This window comes from Embiotoca jacksoni, unplaced genomic scaffold (assembly GCF_022577435.1).
Source record: "Embiotoca jacksoni isolate LCO1_2020_lvr unplaced genomic scaffold, fEmbJac1.0.p SCAF_49, whole genome shotgun sequence".
Lineage (NCBI taxonomy): Eukaryota > Metazoa > Chordata > Actinopteri > Embiotocidae > Embiotoca > Embiotoca jacksoni.
In genome coordinates, this window is record NW_027185402.1 from 1,567,455 (window position 1) to 1,587,733 (window position 20,279).

Genomic DNA, 20,279 nt, shown 5'->3' on the forward strand with positions numbered 1-20,279 from the left:
ATAATTAGTCAATTAGCAGTATAAGTACTTAATTGCTTTGACTTGTGTGTAGGTTTTGAAAAGAACAATATACGTCAAGAAGGGGAAAAAAAGTGCAGGTACGTCTTTTTTCTGTAATGGATAAACAAGTATATGTAATGTAAGTTACATTTTTGCAAAGATTGTTTTATGGTAAATATTGGCCTGGCTGTAATTTAAACTTTGTGTCCATGAAAGAGGCACAGTTGTAACCACTAAGAACAACTAAATCCTTCTTATTTATTTAGAGCAGCAGTTCCTTTTGTTCCTTTTGTGTTGTAAAGCCTAAAGCTTCTTTATTTTACAAGAGTTTAAACCTTTCATCTGTAAATACACATGATTCATTAAGGCACAGTATTACCTGTATTTTGTTGCAGTGCTCAGAATCCAATACACAATCCATTGAATTACACATGTAAATTTGAAGTGTAAATATATGCTTGTATTTGGGCATATCTGTGTTTTAAGAACAAGCTGTAGTTAGGTGTATTGCTTAAAATAAAAGGGCCTCTGTTCTGCCAGATACATGTTAAATGGATGGCCAAAATCATGGCCTCTGTGTATATAAATTTGTGGTGTTGATATGGAATCATAATGTTAACCACATCATTTCTCGAATTTTGTTGATTATGATTTATGGATGTTGATATTTTGGTGGAGGGTTTACTCGTCTTATTCTTTTGGTATAAGATTAAAGGATACCTAAACAATATATATAATCCAGGAACATACATCAAAAATATTTACAGTGCTGCAACATACAACTGTATTTAGGAGAAATGAAGTGAGGTTTTAATTCTGAGTGATAGTACCGCACCCCACTGTGTCACGAGAGTGAACAAAATCGGAGTAAGAAAAAAACCCACAAAAACAAAGCAGCTTTGAAAACGTTGCACTTCATCTGTCAAAGGTTCCCCTGATGATTCATTGTGGCTGACATCAGTGACAGAAAAAAACAGAGCGATGGAAATCTATTCAAATGTGGTGAGGCTCAATTTCCCCTTTCATGAGAGAGCTGTGGATAATATGTTGGACCCAGACCAGTAGGGGGTAAAATAGCTTCATCAGTCTTTTCAAGTCAAAGTGAGGTGGAGGGAAACAAGTGAAACGCCGATGCATAACACTGACATTTTTTAATAGAATTCATTTATAACAAATGGAACTTGTGTCAGCAAAGAACTGATTTTCATACAGACTTCTTTCGCCACCAATGTAACCTAAGTAAGAAAATAAAAAGCACTCCTTTCATTCAGAGAAAGAAACAGTTTACGCTTACAACTAATCAGAGGTAATTGTATGATCTTTTTAACAAGCCATTTTTTTTTACAATTTCATTATTTAATTTTCAGTCTATGCATCCAGACGAGAGATAGATAGAGAGAGCAGAGAACACAACGTTTATTTCTGTTAATGACACTCCAAGCTTGAATGGCAAAGCCACAAGAACAGATGGTTGGGGGACAGATTTTTCTGAAGTCATCTGCTGGAGTAACCATGGCATCAGAATGGATGCTCTTTTTCGCCACAAACTTTTTTTTTTTTTTGTCTTTTTCAAGAGTTGATACCTTTTTTTGTGTTATTTACATACACACAAAGTGAACGCTGAAGGAGATTTTTTTTTTTTTATAGATGGGTTCAAGTAATATATTATTGGGTTTAGAATCAATAGGGCAGTGCATAGTACAAAGATAGAGAAAGTGCAAGTCTTCCTACCAGGCCAGCTTTGGCCATTCTGCAATGTTTCACCATGCATATGAAAAATCTATTAAAAAGAAAAAAAAAAAAAAAAAAAAAAGGGCAAAATAAGATGAGAAAATAAACATGTTCTGAGACGTGAACATAATGTAACATTAGCCACCATGAGGTTAAATAATAGCACTTTTATATCTCAAAATTATGACAAAAGTAATCATTTAAGCAGTTGACAAAAATAAAACACATAGCTGCTTGAGTTAACAAGGGAAAGAAAGCACCTGGAATGCACATCCACAAAGCCATCAGAGAGGGTACGGAGAAGTTAAAGATGCTGCTCAACATAAAGACTGAAACATAACCGAACGAAACCCCGTCTCTTACTGTATTGTCACAAAAAAAGGACATGACACACCGCGTAGCATTGTCAGGATAACAGAACTAATATTTTGTCTGTAGTTAATATTTCTTTACATCTGCTGTCTGTAGAGACGCATATGAAGTCAAAATCTAAGGCATGAAGAAGAAACCCTTCGGTGACGACCTGTGCATTCGGCATCCTTATTGATCAAATTTGTTTTGAAATCTGAGTATGCCGTGTTGAACCATTGTCAAATGTGACCGTAGTTACAATTGGTGAGCTCATTAACTTCATGTTGGGCCTTAAGACTTGTACTGATAGGCTGTTATTTTATCCTGTTTAGTTCTGAGACCAGTATTCTGCAGTCTCTTCCCTGACGGTCTAAAAAAAATGTTAAATATATTTCTTGAAGCTATTTGTCATCTTGACGTTTTTCTGTAGAGGCCAGTGATATATAAACTGTTTTATTCTAATTCACTCAGCCACAATAAGGCCACTGAAAATGAAAAATATGACCTTTGAAATGTTCTTATTTGCATATATAATCTCATCATGTGACAAATGGATACTGAAGGTAAATAAACTATACATTTACATTTACACTAGATGCCTAGATTACTCAAAGGATACATTAATATGTTAAATGAAACATTATAAAAACAGGCATAAATATAAGGCACTCTAAATGCAAAATGAACAAAAAAAAGATGTCATTACCACCTAATGCTTTAAAGAACCACAAGTAAGTGACGTCTTTGTACCTTGCCCTATTGTGTGGAACGGTGAGTGTGACTGTATGACCCCACTGGATTTAATTACAAACCGTATGAGAGCTTGAAAAATGCACCAGTGATGCTTTGACTGGCACCTGACATTCCCACTCCCACACCTCACCCGCGGGGGGAAACGACAATGTCATGAGTGAATAACATATCCACATAAAACCCTATCTAAAAACACACATATTTATTGCACGAGAAAAGATGCACTGAATCAGAATACAGTTTTGTCCTACTGATGTGCATTCCAGTGAAAAATCTCTTCATTTCCCCCATAGAACACAACTCTTGATTTGAAGCTTTCATAGACAGTCCATATTTCATATACTTTGTACTCATAAATTATGTATTTTTTATCAATATATTTAGAATGTTGTATTTATACTTTAATATATATATATTTCACATATTTGACAATCTGTACCATATATTTATATATTCATATCTGTATCCAAATCATCAGGTTCTCTCTTATCCTCATTATAACATGGAAGAACTAAGATAATCGGTAGCAGCAACTTCATACTTTGCTCATCCCTGTTGATTCCACAAAGCCCCAGTTTATATGGGAGTAATTAAGTTACCATGTATGTGATCATGGACAAACACAACTAAAACAAAACAAAAAAAGAGAAAAAAGAAAAACAGAAAAATCAAGACCAAAAAATAACCCTTGAACAAAGTTAAGTTTTGGTAGTGTGAATTCTGTTCTGTGCACCAAGTGCAACAAAATGAGGGAAAACCAAAATAAAAAGCAAAGAGATTCTCTGCAAAATAGCACATACGTTAGAACAGTTCTACAGCTTAAAAAAAAAAGAACATTTACGTGAATACGTTTTATCACTTTTTCCTCGTGATAAATTTGTGTAAAAAAAGGAAATTCACACAGTTCAAAAAAAGCACATCAGCTGTATAATAAAGTACTAAAAAACTAAATCAATAATTTGTATTTCTTTTATAGAGCATTTGAACTCCACCCTCTCCCCAAAATTTAGATGATGAACATTGTGACAGGAAAAGGGGTATTTATTCATTATTACTTTAAGTCTGTCCTGCTCTTGTGGACCAAGCATTATCTTCTTTTGCGATGGTTCTGTGGACTTGATTGTGAAACAGAATTTTTTTTTTTTTTTTTTTTTTTTTTTTTTTTTTTTTTTTTTTTTTACAATGTGCATTGAGTTCTTTTTCCCCGCAATTCTGTGTGCCTCCAATGCCTCTCGTAATGGTTCATAATCACTGATGCATTTCTGACGATGTCATTACTGTTCATTTACTTTTTTGTTGTGTTGGTTTCATTCAGTTTTATGTGCCCCAAAATGAATCCTTGAAGCAAAAGAAAAGGTAATTCCGTATGATGCTTCAACAGTCAGGATTCCCTCACTTTGTGTCAAGGCAAGGTTCTATTGGGGTTGGGAAATACTTGGTCCTCCGGGAATCATCTTTTTCATTTTTTGACAAGTCATGTCGCACATCCAACACTTAATGAGTTGTTAGCAAGGAGTTAAGGAGTACTTTCTCAAGCAGGAATTTATGGCTCAGAACAGAGGCTCACTGGGATTTCTTTTTCCAAAGGGCCCTCTGCTTTTATCTTCCGATACTGGGTCTTTTACGTTGCATAGTGATCAAAGCTTCCCAAGTACTCCAAGCCAGCTCTGTAGCAGAACTGGTATTGATCCTGCAAACAAAGGAGAGAAGAGTTTAGTCCCCTTTGCCTCTTAATGATGATTTGACCAAATCTTCTGTATCATTTTTTTGTCCGTTGTAGTTTCAATACATAAGCCACCTTAAAGCTGCCTTTTCCATTAAACCAAAACCTTTTTTGTATTTCAAAGATACCAAGTGAAATATTTGTTTTATGCTTGTTACACAAATCCATTTTCAAAACTTTAAAATAATACAAGGTTTTTATGATAGAAAACACTAGTCAGCTGTTCTGAAACACGAGCATTCCAGATTGGTTCAGCCACGAAATTAATCATAGTGTTTAACGGTGGCTTGCCCAAGAGGATACTTGAAATCCGACCAGACCTTTAAGGCTATTGGAGTAAACTTTTAAATTAGTAACATGGCAGCTGGTTCAATGCATCGTCTACAGTATGATAAACAGCTATAGAGCAGTATCTCAGTTATGGCTTCTTTGGTGTAGAAGTGACCACCTCACCTCCGTCTGCACCATAGCTGGTCTTTGTGTCCGCAACATTTTCACTGTCTGAAAAATGTCTACTACGCCCTCGTATCTCATTCGTTCCAAGACGATGCTGAGGGTGATGAAAACTCCAGTTCTACCAACACCCGCGCTGTGAAACAGAGATCAACAGGGCGAAGAGGTTAAAGTTGGCGCTAGAGAAGCTCGATCATCTTAAAAGCTAAAAACTGTATACCAGTTCAGGTGTATCATTTTCCAATAATAGTGCAACTCAAGACATATTGGCAATTTGTTGTTTCACTTCATACAAGATGCAGTTTACTTGGTTTTGTGGGTTGTGTTGGTTGGTCACTTACCTACAGTGGACCGAGATGGGACCATCTTGGCCAAACTGCTCTTTTGTTTTATGTACTTGGCCAATGAAATCGATGAAACCCTCTCCTGATTTTGGCACTCCTTGTTCAGGCCAGTCTGTGAACTGAAACTGCCTTACTGTCCGTGACTGTCCATCCTGAGAACACAAGACGGGAAGGGAGAACGAATGTACAAACAAAGCATTACTCAGACATCTGGAAAATGGACATTAAGGACTGAAATTAAACTTGGGAACCAGTCTGAGGTAGTTTTCTGACAGTCACACCCTGCCGGTTCACTCCATGACCATCTCCATCACATTAATCCACGTCTTGTTTAGTTTTACATCGCAAGAGTTCATTCTTGAAAACATCCAGCTCAGGCGACAAGTTTGAAGCATACGTGACTTTTTTCTGTTATTAAAGTTGCCTTTCATTTTACCTGAATGTATTTAACGTGAACAGTAAAGATGCTAATTCCTTTGATGTGCTACCCTTGACAGAATGCTTGGAGAATTGACTTTGAGGGTGTGCATTACTTAAGTGATGTTGTATCCCCTCGATAAGGAAAGAAATCCCATTGACGCGACAGTGTAACATGCTCTACAAAGGAGGGAGCCTGCACCATTTATCTGTGTAAGCCTTTGATGGAATTAAAAACTCTGGCAGCTCAGTGCTGCCGGCACCACATTTGTTTTTTACACATTGACATGTGTCATAATTTCCCCAAATTTATACTTATGCTTATGTTACACTTAAGGCCATAGTTTGATATAAACAAATATTTGATACAATGCCAAAAACTGTGAGCTAATGACTACTGCAAAAAAAAAATCTGGTTCATTACAGTCAGTGTTCACCATCCAGCGTGTTCAACCCTGTTCTTCAAATCTCCTTTTTTGTCGGATAAAATCATATGGTTAGGAAATTGCATTATGGGATGCATTAAAACATTAGAATAACCAGTTGTATGGTCAATACCTCACTCCTTTATATTCTAACTGTTTTTGCTCCAGTGGCAAAACGTTAAAGTGCAGTGTGACTTCAGTGTTATGTTTTTATTGGTGACCCCTTGCTGATCCAGTCAGTGTCCTCAGTGACCCATTTGGAGATCACAACCCAGACTTGGAAAAACAACACCACAAGACGAAACTGCAAACAACAATGATTTTAGAGTTGCATTCCCACAATGCCAAGTTTTGATCTTCAAACTTTGTTCTATGAAACAATGTCTGCTTACCCTGGCGTCCGTCACTTTGAACTCTCTCAGGATATACTGGGGCATGTTATACTCGGCCATGGGGTCCACCACAAAGTACTGGTATCTGGCTGACCTCTCTGCTGGCCAGTACTGGTGGCATTTTTCCTGCAGGGAGTGAAAAATAGAATACCACAATGAGCCACAACATTTTCTTCATAGACTAGCTTCATTGTGCTCATTCCCAGAAATGTTGTCTCTCAGTTCATGCTTTATCTGCTGCTAGAAATCTTGTATTCTCAGTTCCTGAACCTATGTATGGTATTACATCTAAGGCTGCCAGAACAAGATAAGTGCATGCATACCCTGCCCATTTCTCTTAGCTTGGTGAGCATAACAACAATAGTGGAGTTGTGCTCCCAGAGCATCCTCCAGAAGTCCTCTGTGGTCTCTGCCAGTGGTCCCTGTGTTGCAATGTAGGCTTTCTGTTGCCTGTGGGGGAAAAAAAAAAAAAATCACAAGATACAAGATGTGATACAAGTAGCATTTGAACTCTACTGTAACTTTAAATATCCAACCATGTATGCAGTGACAAGCCAACATATGGCAATGGATCTTGTTTTGTTTAAATTAATTAATCGCCCAGTTGCTGTTCAATTAGTATTTTGAGAGTACTATACTTTTCTAATTTGCTGCAATCCGATTGGTTATGTGAGTATTTTAGCACTCACCTGTACCCATCAATGAAACTGGCATTGATGTAGTCAGAGCCCTCAACTCCTCGAATGGGCTGAAGACACACTCGTGTGGACTCGTATGGCATTATGTTAACAAGGCGGTTCTTGAACTTGTTGCAGGGGAGATTGGCACTGATGAATCGTGATGTATGGGCTTTAGTGTTGGCTAAACGCTGCATGGGAAAAAAGAAAAAAAAGATCTCTGTGAGTGTGCTGCTGCCGGGTAAGAGCACTGACATCCGGGTGTTTCTTTATTTCCTTGGTGACTGACTGTGTTTGACAATAACAGCATGTTGTAGATCTAAGCATTATGAACAATTGAATGTCTTGTGAGGAAGAAACCGAAGCTGCAAATGATAAGCTGCAAAAACATGGTTCATGTAACCATAAAGTTTTGAAATGGCATCAAAGTTAGTATCACAGATTGCCCCTTTTCTTCTTCTAAAAAAATAGCATGATAAGATGAAAAGATAGGGAAATGGATACACAAGCTAGCCTTAAGTGGACATAAGTGGAGTGCAATCTAACCTGTTTATCATCTCTTGGTGGAATCAGCGTCTTTCACACAGCAAGAAAGTAGGTGCGTGACAAGCAAGGCAATACCATGCACACAGAAACACCACAGAGGCTGGGATGGATGAGGCTGGTTTCATTGGAAATGCACAGTATATTGCACAAGTCCTTCTGGCAACTGTTCTGTGGTAGGAGAAACCTGTGTTTGGCGTTTTCATGTAAACCAAGACCCCTGCTACTCAAGGAAGGGGAGCTATGGAAGGGGAAACCAGAAAGGGGGATTTTATCATATGTTGGGTTACATAAGCGAGTTAACTAACTGGGATAGAGAGGAAACCACAGGCCCCTTGCTGTCTAGGAGGACTAATGGGAACTGGAAAAGAGTTTTACTGAGAACGGCTAATCAGTGACATCGTGGCCAAGATGTGACTTGGGACACGGCATGCCAATGGGGTGCTCAATTCTCCATATGGAAAGTTGCTGGTGTAAAGCTTTTTCAGGTGTGGATTGCAATATTTAGAATATTCTGTGGGAACACTGTTTTTTCATATATCTTTTTTTTTTATTAAGCAAGCTATACATTTTGTACCTTGAACTCAAGTTCCATGCCAGTGACATTCTCGCCACCCTCTATCTGGGTCAGTTTCTGGATGTAGGCGTATAGGTTTCTGGCGGGCACTTCGGTGGTGCCGCAGTTGACGGCCTCCTGGAGCGCGTCATGTATGAAGACATACTGGTCCTCTGTCTGCACCATGTAGTTGCGCTGGGCACGCATTAGTGTTACATGCCCGTAGATATCCACAGTCTTCTCGTGTTTGATACGTTCCAGCATGGCATCAATCACGATGAAGCAACCTGTGCGTCCCACCCCAGCACTGTGGTTACAAACAAGACAAAGCAGAAATAAGGTTATGACGTTATTTTATGGAGAAACTATATAATCTGACATATGCATGAGCTTCATACTATGTTTGGCAAACACACACAATTGATTTGACTGTCTGATCCTCAGAAATGAGGGGCAGTGCAGTGGAAGACGAAGTGGCTTTTCTAAACAAGTGCAGGCGCTTGAAGAAGTTTCTCCTTGCAATGAGGCCAAAAGGTAAACTGTCTGTGCCAAGTTTGTCACTGCAGGATGGACCATTTGGCTCAAAGTGTAATTAAATCTGAAGTGGCACTGTGTGGAGAAGAGGGCTTGGCACTCACAGCTTTGAACGGGCTCAACACTGGCTTTGCAATCTAGTCCTTCCCCTCTGGACCCCACCTGTGCTCTCAAACCGATCAGGGCTAATCACTTACGCAACAGCAACATTTAACCTTTATCTCAGAGTTCTGGAAAGTGCCACTACAGCAAATGTGAACACAATGTGGATACGCAGTTGCAGATTTGAGAGGAACATTTTTTGACAGGTCGGTTAATGTGCCGGTCAACTTCTGAGAAGTGCAGCTGACAACAATTAATACCGCCAGATTAACACAGTGCACCTAAATAGCATGAGAGCTTTAGAAGAGGCACTGAAAGGCAGGTCCTCTTCAATAAGATTCACTCTGGCACATTTTTGCATTAGTGTGTAAAATATACGTATGAGAAAAGCACTCTGGAGAAGAGGGAAAATGTTTTACCGTTTCACTTTGACCTGTCCTTGCAGGCCAGTTTGAGACACACAGTATAAATGTAGCCCCTTTTTGCAGACTGCTGACGATTTAGAAATGCTCCCCCCTGCGCATGACACATTTTAATAGCGCATGGCTCAGCACAGAAGATGTTTTCTGATGACAATTTATTTACCGCAGGGCGACAGGGTAGTGTTAAATCTTGTTCGTTAACTCTCCTCCCACCTCCCTCAAAGCTCTGCACTGACAAGACAAGTCCTTGCACTTGGCACTCCAAAGTAAATAGGTTATTCAATTCATTAAGCTGACATGCCTACGAGGTGTGAGCCGTGCTCTCGTGCCTCCTCCTTCTGATGAAGCATTTGTTTTTCATTTGCTCTGAGGAACAGGGAAAGGGTTGAGAAGGAAAACTCAAGAGGGAGTAAAGTTAGTCCCCGAGGGCCAAGTCTGCTTAATGTGCCATGCTGCACTGGAACTGTGCTGCAAATGGAATAAAGACACGTAAGGGAGTCATTGGCTTTAACAAATGATCTGATGATCACTTTCAAAATGGCTGACATTGGCTGAATGAGACTGAACTTTTTCTTCTCTGTTTTGACAAAACTCGTCCCAGCTGTAGGGCAAATCAAAAGTCCAAGTGAGTGAAAAGAGAGAATTGGGCTGTGAAAAGAAATACGAAAGTGTCTCAGGGATATTTGGAGAATGAATCACTTCCAGGACTGAGAACACCTCAGCCCTTGGGCGAGGATACAGCAACTAGAGGAGATTCCTGCCTTTACCCCAGCTGTTTCCAATCCGAAAACATTTTACAGTGCAGACCTGAATATGGGAGAGTGATGACCTGCAAGAGAGCAAGTGACAGAGTGACAGCACAGAGCCAGAGAGACGGAGACAGGGAAAGATGAGGAATGGGGGAGAGACGTGAGGAGAAGGAAGGCAGAATTGTGTTATGCAGCTTGAGATGCTGCCTGCCACGTATTGTGAATATGTGTTGTTCTCAAGTTAGTTTTTCTAAAAGACAGAGCTGCAGGAATTTATATTAAACACTTTTTTCCCCCCTAAAAATAAGGAAAGGAAATACTCGGGAACATATTTCTTTATTAACGTGTGTGTGTGTGTGTGTGTGTGTGTGTGTGATGGTGCAGAAAGCTGTCGGTACATTTGGCAGTTGAAGGGGAGCTGGCGGACTGAGTGCACTAATGACCTGACACTGCCTTTTCAGCCAGTCAAAACCAGCTGCTTTGGACGTCGACACACATTAAGTGTCAGACTAATATGCTTTCCAGGAGTTTAGGGAATAAGGGATGGGAGAGAAAGTGCAGTGTAAAATACAGCTGCAATGAGTCCTGTGAAGATAAAGCATGAGCAGCAGTGAAAGCAATTACATATGTATTGTTACAAAATCTACAGCTGTCGGCTAACCTGTCACCATTTCGCTACTCTGCCTATTAAAAACACACACACAAAATGAAACCCGCCAGGATCATGCATTGCTGTTAATGGGGTCGATAATCATTTTAGTCCTTTGCGTGCATGAATACTTTTCAAAATGTGAAAAGTAAATCAGAAATTCATTACCAACTTGGAGATATAGAATCCTGTTCTTTCAGACAGGCTTCAGCTTCAAACTGGGCTTTGTAAGTTTTAGCCACAACTCAGTGGAGAAAGTTGACTGCTGAATCTTTGCCATTGTGACAGGCCAGCAGCAGACTATTTCTCCTTCATGCAACCATGCCTTGGTGACAGGGAGGCAGAGCTTAGGGCCAGTGCTCCGGAGCGATCCATTTACCTAGCTGTATTGGAATTGTTGCTGTTGTTTGACCCTCTGGAAGATGGTGGTTACTCGGTACAGCTTGAATGAAATGAACGGACCACGTTTGCGTTTTTCCACCAGCGACTCGACTCGTTCCCCCGTGTGACCAAACCTCTCGTGGTGTATTAGGTTTTTGATTGTGTAGAAGCTAGTGTTAGAGAGTTATTCCAATCGGGTCGTGTGTGGAGTCAATGCATTGCTACACTAACCCCTGTGGATTCAAAGTTAGAGCTCCATTGAATGTCCGACGAAACCCACGAACAAAGCTGGTTGCAATCAGGTATGGTCTGTTTTACTTTCACCACACCCAGCGGTGCAGTGCAACACCTCATCATGGCTGTACAGACTGCGCAACAGACATGCAGTCACCACTAGTTGGCCAGGCGAGCAAAGTTATTTGCCTGGGTGCAGTTATTCCTTTAGTCAGAACAGTTATATTTGATTCCCATGGCAACTGTTTTTCACAATAAAAAAAAAAAGTCCATCGCAGCTTCTCCAACCAAACCTATAGCATTAATCCAGTCCTACATTCACTTGCTTGAAAAAAGGTCAATACACAACTTGTTATTTGTAACCAACGTAAGTGGAGGCAGTTGACTAAATTCCACATTATTTGCTGGCTCCAGTCATAGGGAGAGAAAAAAAAGTGGAAACTGGCCAGGTTGTCAATTGAGACCTCTGAAAGTGGAGGTTGTTCTATCAAAAAGTTTCCTTTCTGAGTCACAGGGAGAAGCCAGTGATCTCCATGACATTTAATCTTGTCCTTTTGACCCCCTCTGCGACCTCACAATGCCTGGATGGACCTTTTTAGATACACGAGAAAAACAGTCCCTGACCTGTGGGTTAGTGAAAACAGCAGGAACGAGGAAAGCAGAAAACATGCAATAATGTCCCTGAAAAATTTCACAACGCGTTACCTTGTGTCAAGCATTTACGTCAGCTGTAGAAAGTACTTTAATGTTTTTTTTTTTGATTGAGATTCTTAAATATTCTTGTGGAGGTTGTATTAGCCACCCACTAAACCCATATTAATGATGTTGCATAAGCACGTACTACACAAAATGAGTTCTACTTGTGCAAACATTTCTTAGCCCGACTGTTTTGTACAGCAGAGGTATAATTTATGGACATTTCATGTTTGTTTGTTTTATTTTAAAGTGTGAAAATCTCTGTCTTATGGTGTCTATATGTATTAATATAGATGAAACTACTGAATGGGTATATCTGATGATATGGGTAATCCATGTTAGATAGGAGACACTGGCAGCGAAGATAAATAAACATGTTACTAATTCGTGATTTATGCAGAAGGAAACCATGTATACTTGATTTTATAAAGGTCTACATATTCCCTCCGAAGCTATCATTCATTCTCATACACAAGCATATCAGAAGCCCTTGATTGCTTATTTTGATGTCTTTATAGTCTTTGCATGAGGCGTCTTAGCACGTACGTACATGGTAAGCAGCAGTTTTTGGTGCACCAACTAATCAGGCAACTGCTGCATGCTGTCAATTATGAGCAGTAAAAGTCTTTTTTTTTTTTTTCCCTTAAGCTTTTATTTAGGTCTCTTGCATGTCCATAAACAGCTTCAGAAAAGTAAAAATCTACACTGATTTCTACAGTGAAACACATTTTTATCTGAACTGTAACTGCTTAACCACAAAACACTCCCAGAATTATTTAAATACAAAAAAAAAAAAAGTGGCTGTATTTAAAATTGTGGTAAAACGTGATGTTAAGAAATGTCTGATAAAGGATTTGGAGCCTGGACACAGCTGTATCTGATAGGGAGCCAGAGGAATTAAAAACTCCCATCTGCAGAGTGACATTAATTCCTGTATTCTGCTTCATTGCAACAAGTCAGGGTTTTCAATTTGAAGCGATTCGCCAACTAGCGCTAATTAACTTCAGCATGTGGTAGTTCTAATTCTTCAGTAATTCCTCTTCCCTTTTTGTCACTTTCTGACAAAAGTTTATATCTGTTACACTCACTATCGCCGCTTCTTAATTTTTTTTTACTTCCTTTTATTTTTTTTCTCCTTCTGTCATATTTTCTGTGCAGAGCCTCTGATGACTTCCTGAGTTAAGACAAGCCAGAAGTCTGTGTTACATCTTTGTGCTCTCTGTTGGGAGTCTGGCCGCTGATCTAGCTGAGGGAAGTGAAGTTGGCATGAAAGTTATTTGTTTCAGATGCAATAACCCAAGGGATAAGCCAAGGACTTGTGGGCTGCTGATGTGCGACATGTTAGTGGTGTAGCAAGGAAGACGACAGGTCTGCGTGTATCCGTGTGTCACTGTGTGGGAGGAGATGTTTAAGTTTGCTGAGGGCAATGACACTTGTCCTCTTTGTGCCGTGATGTTGAAAACACCTTCTGATTTAAAGTGCTTTCTGTGAAAGCTAGTGGGCTGATTTGTTTGGGCTGTAGTGGACTATAGTTTACTTCCTACCAAATATTCTTCCTTTCACCAATATATGTTCTCCTGGTTCATGTCTAATCTTTTTTTTTTTTATACATACACACATATATATATATATATATTATCAGCACACAAATGACTGCCACAAATCTCTAAATAACCGTGGATACGTTGTGTTTTGTCATATGTATTCATATATTCATTACAGCAAATGGAGAGAAAAAAATCAATTTCATGCTTCAGGATGTTTTTGTGAAACCATGTTGTTTCTTACCTGCAGTGTACCACCATGGGCCCTGCATCTGGAGGATTGCACGCTTTCACCCGTCTCAGGAAGGCCAGAAACGGAGTGGGGTGCTCCGGCACCCCGTGGTCTGGCCAGGCCGTGAACTGGAACTGCCTCACCTCTCTCTTCTCACTGGAGCCATTCTGATTATGGAGATGGAGAGAGGTTAGTGACCAACACTTATAGTCTGACTACAGTCATTGTGGGGTTTAAGTAGCTCTTGTATATAACAAAATTCTTACTTTAAAAAGTGCAAATGTCCTGACACAGTATGTGGCCAGCTCTACTGTGTCGAGCAGTGTCACTTGGATGAGACCGTATGTCTCTGTCCCTCTTGTAGGCCAGTATTGGTCACATTTTACCTGCAATAGAGAGAAATATCACATTAGACAAAGTCTCAAGAGCCTTTTTTGAACACGTTCTGCCCTTCTCTGCTTCTCAGTTAATTCTGCAAGTCCACAAAGTCAAATAATGACAAAAGAAATGTCCAAATTCCCCTTATTCCTGCTGACTAGGCTTGCTTTTCTAATCAATGAAGTGGTCTGATATATTCGTATAGAGTTGACAGCGCTATTATAAATGTCCTGATATGCTCTGTAATTACAAAGGTAAGCACAGTGTCCAGTCATTTTATCGTCTCAACTTTATTGTTATTTGAGTGTACAGCTTTGTTTCCCAGTACGTGGCCAATAAACCACTGTTCCATTATAGCACTACTGCTCTGCTGACAAAGAGAAATACTTTTTGTGTTTGGGAGGAAATAACTGGGTTCCAATTTAATTGTTTTTCTTTATATTGTTCATTGGCATTGATGTAGTTTCAGGACAATTGGAATACTCTAATTTCTTAGGAGTCTACCATCCACTAATTCCATTTCCTTAGCAGCTGTTATAACATTGACACAAAGAGCAACGGAGTGTTTGTGACACCAGGAGTAATGAAGTGACTCATTACGGTGTTTACTTGCAAATAGTCGAGCTTTAGCAATGCGAAACGTACAAAAACAGCTTGAGTGCTTCCCAGTGAATGATATGACTGATTAATATGAAAGACACGAGCTGTTAGCTGTAACAAAAGCACATTATGCGCTACAAATGTCAAACAATATAATGGCAGATACAGATCAGGGTGGGGCTTGTCTCCTAGGAAACAGCCAAGAGGCATGCTTTTATCACAAAACATCTCGAGTAAAACAGACACCTGGCATCAGGGATCAAATTTAACTAACAAATCATGACAAGAGTTTATTTGCTTTGCAGATTTCATGGCGAAACCTGCGGTTTAGATTGAGTCGGCACCCCTGTTAACACTAGGTAAAGCTTTTAAAGGCATGCAGGTGTGAAGGTCAGCAGCTTACGGAGTACGTGTAAAGTTTTCATGTGCTCGGTCAAATACTGCAAGATGTTTGGGAGAGAGAAATAGTGGCTATTGAGCACGTCACACTTAAAGGACTAGCAAGTGCATTGTGCAGAGCAATGTGGCTTTAACAGTCTGTCCTTTTATCGCTGATTGTAATCCGGTGCCTTCAGCAGTATGAAGCCAATAAAGTAAGTCCGGCCACTAATCACTGCAACACGACAACAGTGTGTGAGGATGGAGGATATCAGTGGGTAACAGGATGCAGCCTGGCTTCATGTGGAGAATAATGTCGGCACCTCGGGAGGGCCAGAATATAGTATACTGTACAAATTAAACAGGATCACAAAAAAAAATAGATAAGGACAAGGAACTTAAAGTGATTGTGTCACCGAGGAGTCTATATTCAAGTTTTATGTTAAACGAGTATGGGAAAATTGTGTCGTAGGCTTTATAACTAGTTTTAGTTGGTGTCTTTTTGTGTATTTCCGTCACTTACCCTTGACCTCTCCTCCAGTTTGGTCATCATGACGACGATAGCACTCCTCTGCTCCCAGATCATCCTCCAGAATTCACCAAATGTCTCTGGGAGGGATCCTTGGGTGGCGATATAGGCATTCTGCTTCCTGTAACCGTCTATGTAGTTGGCATTGATATAGTCGCTTCCAGGGATACCTAAAAAGAGATGAGTTGGAAGATCAATCAAAAATGGTATCTCAAATGAAATGGTTGATTTTGTTTGTCTAACACAACGTGGAAAAGACAGTGAATGTCGTACAATAGTGGTGTTTAGGGCTTCTGGAGTTGGTCTAAATCTTTATTTTCCCCGCAGTTTGTTAGCGGTAACGACAGATTCCTTCCCACATAGTGTTCAGATAACACAGTGTGAGCCTATCCTTTGTGTTTCCTAAATTATGTCGGAAAAGCCAATGTTTTCTGTAAGAAATGTAGTATAAAACAGTCCGTTTTGGAAGTGTTACAGTCCAAAAGGATTTGTATTTGTTATCCTCAACACATTTAAATCAACAGGTTTTTTTTTTTTTTTTTTTTTTTTTTCCCTCTTCCGTATCTGCAACCGACTTACAGATAAAGCTTGGTCTATCACCTCACATGGAGAAAAACAAACCAACAAAAAAACTAGAAAACACTCCTCCTTTCCTTTGCTTATATTAAATGAAAGGCACAACAGCCTTTTCGAATCCAGGGGAAAGAGACAGAGCTGACAGCTAGTCAATGCTTCAGGACTGGCAGTTTAGGGGCTCCGTGCACACATGGTCGACCAAGATAAGTCTCATCTGCATGGGCGCCACGTCTCAGAGAATCCCCTCACTCCAACTGCTTCCTCTCCCCCTTCTCCCCCAGACTCCCTTTTACTCCCAGGTAACTTATTCAACAGAAAAAAAGGAAAGAAAATGGAATATGAACACATTGAAAAACCCACACATCATTTTTTTTTCCAACTGTCCCCCCCGCCCTCTCATATTGCTGTTGAAGTTGTCCACACAGCCAAGCGGCTGTGCATTTCTGTGATGGACAAGGGGATAAGTACAATTAAGCCCAGTGTGTTTTCAATTTGAAAAGAAGAAGCAAAAAGACACATTACTGTGGTTTAATGAGAATGAGGCAAGTTGTTTAATGCACATTTGCAAATGGGTTTTTGCCTTTATGCTTTCTGTCACTCAGGATTTGTATAAATTCCACCATTTTCTCTGACAATATAGTTATTAAGAAATAAACATTGCCACAGTGTTGTTCAGCACTCAGTCCTTATCAGAGGAAGGCAAACGAATCGCAAAAGAAATGTAGAAAGCTTTTAGGGTACAATATTGGACTGATTATAATGATGATCACTGTCAGTAGTGGCAGAAGTTACTGGTACTAGCTCGAGTCGTGTCTTCCTTTTGAGATACTGTACATTTTGAGCAGATGACAACAATCCCTCTTTTTCTGATTCCTGCACGGTGCTATTACAGAACAAATTTCAAAAGTTTTCACAGTAGATTTTTTGATAATCTGACAAGATGACCTCATTGTCAGTTTGGAGGCCAGTGACTCAAAATTCAGCAATTTTCTTTTTGTATTTTTGATGAAAGCTCCGACACTAAATATAGATCAGTGGAAAAATGAGAGAGCTCTTGCAAAATGTTCCAAAAATAACCTCGAGTTGATCAAATTTGAAGGAAACTGGATTTTCAGGGATCATGTGAACATAATTTAATAGATTCTAATTGGAATTATAAACTGTACAGTTTTGCCAAATCAAGATTAGACAAAATCTGAGGGATTAACTTTACATACCAGGTTAATCCCGCCAAGTACTTGCTTTCTATGGTCAGGCAACTTGTCAAGAAGTGCTTTGCCAAGTCGTCAGAAGTACAGCAAATTCAATGACAATTAAAGTCCACAAATGTAGTCAACCATCAGGCTGCCTGTTTGCCAAAGATTCTGTTGATCCATGCCCACATCAATAAATTCTGTCTTCAAACTCTGATGTCAAATCCCAAATCCCTTTTTATTCAAAGAACTCAATCAAAGTAAACAATGGACACATTGCTTGCCAAAAGGCTTTGTTTAAGCTGTGGAAGGAAAGGAGGAAGTCCCTCATGTCCCTCTGGCTGAGAACTACTCACTTCTTACAGCACAACGGCTCCAATGTGGTTGTACAGATGCATTTATACGGCCGGCTAATGGAGTTCCATCAACGCTCAAGCTGTCGGCTGCTTCTGGGAGACTGCAAAAAGGGCTTTCTAAGTCTTTATCTATCTGTTTTTGTCACATCATCCATTTACTGCTTTATTTTCCTTTGCCCTCCATGGGAGCAGTTCAATGGAGATGGTTAATTAATAGCTGTGAGTGTATGTGCAGTTGTGTTTCATCCAATAAACTGGTGATGGAGTCAGCCCTTAACTAGCCATTTCAAAATGCCCTTACATTCATTAAAGCTGTAGTGTACAACACATCTTTAATGTACCAAAGAATCTCCCTGGACTGGTTCAAGTACCCTCTGTGCTCTCTTCCAGTGACATTGAAAAAGCACAAATTATGATGCTCAGAGCACTGAAACATCTTGATTTAAGTCCTTTACATATAATCCTGTTAGCCACACAGTATCACTTTTGTGTGTTGCTGAGTTTTGTCCAGTTAAACCAGGTAGCAAATGGGCAAAAGAGTGTTTGTCTGATATTTGAACAAAAGGTACCCACAAAAAAATGGAGTGTAATGTGTATTGCAAACTACATAGTCCTTTCCAATGTACTTGTCAAAGTCAGAGCAATAGATGCTGGTAGAACTCACTTGTGCCTCCTAGTGTTGCTGATTGTTTAGCTAGATTTGAATGCTTAGCTGAGCATGTTTCCGGGAGAAGTGTCTTTTATTTTTAAGGCTACTTCTTTCTTCACCTGAGGTATCAGAGGAAATAAGAAGGCTGACATGCTGTTGGGGGAAAATAATTTAAACGTATAGTATGTTTGAGCTCCTGAGGCCTCACGGACTCTGTAATACTGGCTATCTGTATAATTGATACAGCCGTTAGGAGGGAAGATGTTGGTGGGCGGCATACCGTCAATAGCAGAGAGTAAGACTCTGGAATGATCGTAGGCAATCACGTTGGCATATCTGTTCTTTGGTTTGTTGACCTCCAGGTTGGAGTGCTCCCAAGTGAACTGCTGGCCAGGGTCAATGGACTGTAAGAGAGAAGTACATTTCTGTTATTACAATGACATATTTTCCTCCATAGGAACATACAACAACATCATATTTCAACGTATAGTAATTGCCCATAAGGTGTTTGTGCATCTGTATAGAAAGCTTATTGAAATATGCATTTTACCACAGAGCAACTGAACATGGAAATTTGACCTATTGTATTATACTGGTGTTTAAATGCATCTCTTTAGGAATGTCCTTGAAACTTTAGGTCATACTTGGTTGTGTGCCTTCAAACTGAACCAGGGCTTTGTTTGCCAAGGTTATGAGGAAGGTGGTTTAAAAAAGTAAAAACTCTGATACATATTGCAGTCTTTTGCGCCTAATGGGTAATTTTTGTCCCAACAGTCTAAACAGTGTTGCAGAAAGCTTATCAAATATTGATAAAATATTACTTAACCTCCAGCCGTTGAGCATCAAAGCATTCTTGCATTAATATCGTTTCCTGACAAGGTCAAATAATGTCAAATACGTTTAAGACTTTCATAAAAAAGCCATCGCATGAACTTAAAATCGAACAGAGCTTTGTCATTTAAGACAATGCTTTTCTCAGTGTATGACTGGCTGCTGTATGACGGTACCACGTTTGTATTAATGTAATCCTGCTTTGTTGCTCCCATTACAAACTTAAGAAGTTGCTTTGACACAACACACAGTATTTGCCGGCATAATATAACAACCACTTCAACCACACAAAATGTAGAAACTACGAAAGTAAGTTGTGATGATGATGATGAAGTATTTCATGCTTTTTCCATAAATATACCTGAGCTTATTGAGTGCAAAGTAAGTTATTGTTGTCTGGCTGGATGCTGATTTAGTTATTTGATCGTCTAACTAAGATATTTAAGACATGCTGAGCATTGATTTAAGAAGAACCTATTCTGCTTCTCTGTAGCTTTGAAAAAACAGGTGTCAACAGACACTGCAATCTAATTTTATTTTTTTGTTCGCAGATTTGACAACAAAAGTGGGAGAGAACATTTTGCAGGCTCAAATATTGCACTTTTTTGAACTACTGTATGTATGTGGTGTCTTTGGACTAAAGTCCATCATGTTGATGATTAGATTTACAAAAGTATGTACTCAGAATTGGTCACATGGGAGGTGCTTGTGTTCACCAGCTTTGCTCATTTGATTAACATGACCTTATGACACATACAAGAATACCACACTTGAGACTAGTCGAGTTTGCCTCTTAAGCCCACTTTCAGCTTTGTAAAGCAGGGCTTGATAAAAGTCCCTCATCACTCATGAATGAACTATGAAATAAAATATCACAAAGG

The 20,279-nt window shown here is 39.5% G+C and overlaps 1 protein-coding gene across 39 annotated transcripts in view; it reads right to left on the reverse strand.

The window, feature by feature from the left end:
• Positions 1-1,136: 1,136 nt before the first annotated feature.
• LOC138210910 (receptor-type tyrosine-protein phosphatase delta-like) overlaps positions 1,137-20,279 on the reverse strand; it is a 348,424-nt gene continuing 329,281 nt past the window's right edge. For all 39 annotated transcript variants that reach the window (XM_069170312.1, XM_069170313.1, XM_069170306.1 and 36 more), the window contains 11 exons: positions 18,848-18,971; positions 15,788-15,963; positions 14,175-14,294; positions 13,921-14,075; positions 8,387-8,672; positions 7,279-7,457; positions 6,913-7,039; positions 6,590-6,715; positions 5,353-5,507; positions 5,012-5,147; positions 1,137-4,525 (listed from right to left, as the gene is read on the reverse strand). In XM_069170312.1, coding sequence (XP_069026413.1) covers positions 4,457-4,525; positions 5,012-5,147; positions 5,353-5,507; positions 6,590-6,715; positions 6,913-7,039; positions 7,279-7,457; positions 8,387-8,672; positions 13,921-14,075; positions 14,175-14,294; positions 15,788-15,963; positions 18,848-18,971 — 1,653 coding nt within the window. In that variant the 3' untranslated portion in view covers positions 1,137-4,456. The remainder of the gene's footprint in view (positions 4,526-5,011; positions 5,148-5,352; positions 5,508-6,589; positions 6,716-6,912; positions 7,040-7,278; positions 7,458-8,386; positions 8,673-13,920; positions 14,076-14,174; positions 14,295-15,787; positions 15,964-18,847; positions 18,972-20,279) is intronic.